This window comes from Scomber japonicus, chromosome 7, assembly GCF_027409825.1.
Source record: "Scomber japonicus isolate fScoJap1 chromosome 7, fScoJap1.pri, whole genome shotgun sequence".
Lineage (NCBI taxonomy): Eukaryota > Metazoa > Chordata > Actinopteri > Scombriformes > Scombridae > Scomber > Scomber japonicus.
Window position 1 is genome coordinate 30050648 of NC_070584.1, and position 6081 is coordinate 30056728.

The 6081-nt window shown below is 41.2% G+C and overlaps 1 protein-coding gene across 1 annotated transcript; it reads left to right on the forward strand.

Moving 5' to 3' along the window:
• The first annotated feature begins 1561 nt into the window (after positions 1-1561).
• On the forward strand, positions 1562-6081 carry fetub (fetuin B). Its single transcript, XM_053323151.1, has 7 exons — positions 1562-1829; positions 2635-2748; positions 3256-3343; positions 3466-3632; positions 4094-4207; positions 4548-4634; positions 5290-6081. The coding sequence occupies exons 1-7, from the start codon at positions 1614-1616 to the stop codon at positions 6040-6042; spliced, it is 1539 nt and encodes a 512-aa protein (XP_053179126.1). The 5' UTR covers positions 1562-1613; the 3' UTR covers positions 6043-6081.

Below are 6081 nucleotides of genomic sequence, written 5' to 3' on the forward strand. Positions count from 1 at the left end.
AAGAGCTTGATTCATACTAGCGACAAACATTTAGGACATTTTAGCATATGGTGCTTTAGTTGGATCATTCTGTTATGTAGCTCCGTGCAACACAGAATCACTGGAAATCTCATTTAACCTTTACCAATTTAGTTTTATTCATCTAAATGTAACCAGTGACTAAGATAACTCAGGCTTTGATTAAGTTTATGAAATTCTTCTATAATCAAGCTCATGCTGCCGAAATATGATGTTCACAACATATAATTTGCACTACACGCATTCATTCTGAGAGACAGACACGCATACTTTTATGAGCCCTTTTTTATCCTGCAGAAGGATCAATTTAAAGTGCTAAAATCAAATTGTGCAGAATGAGCAGTCATGTCCTACCAATTCCCTGTCTTATGTAAGTGTGCCCCATTGAAGTTGCAACACAGCAGCTGTACAAGAAGTATTGATTTTACCTTGATGGTTCCATGGATTGTTTATTTTGACAAAGGTCAGTCTGCTGATGCACTTATAGCAACAAAAAAAAATAGCAACATCCCTTAAACAACTGTTGCTCTGTGAGGAACCGAGATTTAAGGAGGCCAAACGATTTGGAGACAAAGTTCAAGAAGTGTTATCAGTCTCAGTTCATGCCCTCTGCTTCATGCTCTCACAACAGCAACAGTCAGTAGTCTGAGGTCACCACAGCACAACATTACTTCATGATGCCCTTTGATATAATCAAGGCATATTTTCCCTGAAGGTGTTAAAGCATTTTACTGGTAACAATGGCGACCGAATGTTACTTCTGTCACATGGTAGCTGAATGCAGAATAAGCAGTCTGTTCAAATACTGAGTTTGATTATTTTGTGTTACTCTTTATCATTTAGATGATGATTCCTATATTATCGTATCCTTTAGAATAGAATAGGCTTTATTTGTCACTATAACAAGTACAGCGAAATTACAGCTATCACCCCGTCCCTACATATACAACATACAATACATAATAAGACAGAACCGGATGACTAAGCACAATAAAGAGGGGAGAAAAGGGGAAAGAAAAACGAGGAGAGAGGGGGATAAAAAAAAGCAGCTCCCAGACTGTGCTTTGTGTGGGAGTACAGTGTGGGAACGGGAACCACAGCAACACAAAAACATATGAGCACATTTTACAACATAAGAACACAAAAAAACAACTTTTACACTGGGGGAGCGGGAAAGGGAGGAGGAGGTGTTCCAGCTCTTTAAATACTAGTTCCCTGAAATAGGATTAAACCTTTGTCTTGGATTAATTTAAATTCAGAACCAGGAGTGGACCTGGTTACCTCTAGCCCAGTTACTATTGATCTCAGAGAAAAGTATGACTGCAGGGCTTATTATCTCTTGTTTAGCTCCATTGTGCAAGGCTATACAGTAACTGATGGGTCAGGAGATAGATTCCTAGACAGGACCGTGACTTTTAGGAAGGGGTGGGGGTCAATGGTTATATTTACTTAAGTTGACAGGAAGGGGCAGTGATTTGAGTGTGTGGGTGGTTGGGTGGGTGCTTAGAGTAAACAGCAGCAGGATATAAAAGGTGAACTTTCCTTTCTGATTTTGTGTGTTTGAGACAGACATAGACTCATCCAAAGCCTTTACCATGAAGCACCTTGTTCTGTTGTCGATGCTGTTGGCGCTGGGGTGTGTGCACATCCACGGTGCACCGGTGGAGCAGGATGGCATGGAGCAGGGGTCGTGTACAGATGCCGTAGCGTTGGGTGCAGCAGAGCAGGCTCTCTCCAAAATCAACCGGGAGCGTCAGGAGGGCTACATCTTCAGCCTGCGCCGCCTGGCCAACGTCCACATGACAAAACATGTGAGTCACCGTTAAGATGCTGAACACACACCAGGGCAGGATAGAGCTGGATATTTATTGTCATAGTGTTGGGCTATCATTTACATGGCTACAACACTGAGTTTATTCAATAAATCCACTGTTATAGACCTGTGTGACTTTTTAGAGACAAAAAAACATCACATTCATTCAATTAAACACACCCTTGATCAGTTCATAACATAGCTAACTTAGTTGGTGAGGTGTGACCAAGAACTTAATATGACTGAGGTATCTGTGTATGACATTGTTGCGTGAGTTACGAACTAATGACTTTCATATTTGTGCTACTGTTAAACTGTTTTTTAGCCTTTATTGCCAGCGGTGGCCACTTTTGGTAAAAGTTACACAGGCATACCTCAACTCAGTTATTTGAACTCAGTAATATCAAAGGTACTGTACTGTAAAACTGCATATTAATGCAAAGCAATAAGAAAAGTAGGTCAAAGTTCAAACATGAAGTAGTGCTGCTAATTGACAGAAAAGTATAGTTGTTTTTTGTTTTTTGGGGGTCATTTACAGATGGGGTAGTTCAATAACTGGGTTGAATACAGTCTTTCTGAAAAATGTGATGCATTGTGATGCTTTGTATCTATAGAAGTACTTGCTATTTAAAACAATTATGATCAATGATTGTTGCAGTCAAACGGTGGATGATATTTACAGTAAATTTGATATTTGACTCAAACACGATTTCCTTATACAATTATTGTCTTTTATCAACAAACTATTCAAAACATTAGTTGTTTAATAAATGCTTAATGTGTGTACATGCTGTGTGTTACAGGAAGAGACCGGCTTCGTTTTCTACCTAACCATGGATGTTGTGGAGACAAACTGCAGTGTTCTCAGCAGGAAGAGCTGGAAGGAGTGTGAGACTCGTGGCGAACATGAACAGCCAGTAAGAAACAGCACGCACACACGCACACACACCTACACCTACACCTACACACACACACACACACACACACACACACACACACACACACACACACACACACACACACACACACACACACACACACACACACACACACACACACACACACACACACACACACACACACACACACACACACACTTGCAGACATGCTGGTACATTGTGGCTGCCTTTTTTCTATAAAAAATGCCAGTAAATGCAAGCGTTGTATATTCCTTAGAATTGTAATTTCATTGTTGATAGCTTATCTAAGATTTCTATTTCAAAATTTCTTATAGTTAAAACTTTTACTGGACATAATAAAGCATTCTGTAGATTGTAGGGAAGCTGAATAAGAAACTTATGGTCTTAAGTGTCATATTACAGCAATTTGTTGTGCAGTACCACAGTTAAAATCTAAATATAACTCTGTTTTTCTTTGCATAGTAAAATATTGAATTAGCTTATTCATGATATTTGTCTTTGCAGACATATGGACAGTGCAAAGCTGCTATCTACATGAACAGAGTGCACAGAGTGGTTCGCCTCTACAAGTACGACTGTGTTGTCAGACCAGGTAAAAAGATCTCAATTCCACATCTTTTCATATCATTGTGACTTGTTTGAATCTTGTTTGGGAAACAAATTAAATAGTTGCAAAACTTGTGCACATACAATAATTCTTTTATCTCTGTTCAGTTCCTGCAGAAAGACTGACACGTGACTGTCCTGACTGTCCGACTCATACAAGCTTCGACACCGAGGATGTTCAGAAGACTGTGGCTAGCACTCTGGAGAAGTTCAACAAGGAAGGCGGGCTGAGCAATTACTTTTCTGTGCTGAAAGTTACCCGTGCTACCTCAGGGGTAAGTTCTACACCTACTCAAAGATACCTTGTGACATTCTGTATCTCTCTTACATCTTATATATTGATTCACACACACACCCATATATATATATATATATATATATATATGTATATGTGTGTATATATACAGAATTCCACCACATTTTTCCCGAAAATAGTCAACATAGATTCATGTCAGTCACATGATAAACACATCAAACCATCCAGAGAAACCCTTAAAACCACTTCCTCACTTCTGAAACTGAAACTTCTCAGTTGTCCATCCAATATGTTTACATGTACTGCTCCTTCCTCTCAGTCCTCACTCACATCTGCCCGATGCTTTCAATCATTTGAGTCCCCCCCCCCGTTTATCTAGTAAGCTGTCTAGCTCAATTATTAGCTATTTTTTAGGAAAAAAAACATATTGTTGTGCCTAGTCCTTTGTTAACAGTTTGGTTTCTCTTTGTGTGTATCCAGTACGCTGTCGGTATGTATTACCATGTAGAGTACACCATCCAGGAGACAACCTGCACCAAGAGCGCAGATGCTGCAAAGCCTGATAACTGCCCCCCCATGGCCTGCGAGTTTGCTGTAAGTCCGGACAAACTGAAAAATGTTTCTATTCACCATTTTATATTGATCCAGTGTCCGGTCCAGTGTTTATTTTTTAAATGTTAAGACATAGTAATGCTTCAAATATCTCAATAATGTGATCCATCACATGTATTATGTTTGGCTTTTACTCCTAAAGAAGATTTTAAGAAAAAAATATACTATTACTTACTATTCAGCTCACAGTTCTGATCCAGTATGTTTTAGGTTGATATCAATGTGAAAGTTTATAATAGCAAAATATTACTGTAAATTCAGTTTAACTATTAAACTCTCCAACAGGCCACAATCATTTCTCCACTTTGTCCCCCCTCTGCAGCACAGAGGCTTCTGTAAGGGCTCCAAATATGGAACTCCAACGGGTGAAGACGTGATCTCTGTCGACTGTGAGATCTATGAGCCTGAGGTAAAGCTCTGCGGGCCACGAAAAAACACTTAAAACCTTCATTTATTTCACTTCACATTTCTGAATGTCCTTCTAAATCAAAAGTCTTGATCTGGTAACATACTGAAACTGGGAAGAAGAAAAAAAGTGAGATAGCAACTGACAGATTTTTGATTTCTTCAAAACCACAGTTTCCAATATGAAGACTGATTTTAACAGTATTTAAACTGCATTTCTTTTCTTTAAATTACCATGATCAATAATTTTAACTTCCTCCTTGCTTATGCAAATTTGATTTGACTCAAATTTCTTAAAAGGATTTTACACTTGATCTAAAGAATAATTCTCATTTAATATAACTTGGAACTTTTTCTAGATTTGGACATCATTTATATCAGTTATGACAACAAATTATGGCATTGCTAAAATGGAGCAAGTAACTTATGACAACAGTTTGAAGAAGCTGGTGGTGTGTTGAGACTTGTATCGTAATCTGACTGCTCGTGCCCAGTTGTAAATGAACCAGATGTGTCCTATAAGAATTAACATGGACCCAAAGTTTTAAAAACAGCTCCATATTTGTCTTATACAGTTCATGATATATCATAATGTGTATGTTGTAATAATAACCATGGATGTTCAGCAGTCACTGATTTTATCAATGTATGTTCTCCAGGCTGCTGAGAGAGAGAAGAAACATCACCTTCTGGGTGGTGAGACTGACCACAGCCACACCGCCTCAACAGCACATGGAGCTGAACACGACCAAGCACACGCTGTCGACGCCACACACACACACGACCATGTCCACGACCACACCAAGAGCCACGCTCAGCATGATCAAACCCACACACACGCTGACGGCAGCGACCACCACCACTCACACGACCATGGAGTGGGCAGCTCCCACAAGCACGCTCACGACCACTCCCACGATCACGGCCACGGCCATGACCACGTGCACGCTCACCATGCCAAGGCACACGACCACAGCGCTGACACACCCAACCATCACCATGACTACAAGCACGCAGATGGCACACACACCCACGATCACGACCACGAGCTTGCTCTGGACCACGACCACAAGCATGCTCACTTGCACGAGCATGAGCACCACCACCATCACCATGATCACGAGCATGAAACCACAGCCCACGACCACCCAGAGGGTACAGTGAGGGTGCTGCCCGCCCTCGGCCAGCCTGTGACCATGCCTTCCTTCCCTGACGTGCCTGCAGCTGGCCCTGAGGTTGGAGTCACCCTGCCCCTCAAACCCGACCCCCAAATCCCTGGAATGACAGAACCCACCATTCTGCCCTACCCCACCACACTCTCAGCCGACTGCGCCGCCCCGACCGCGGGAGAGGAAAGCCGCCTGCTGGAGAAACTCTTCGCTGAGGACCCCGAGTTCAAAATAGCTGCGTAAAATGGCTCATAGAACATGGAACTAAACTGATCTGAACTG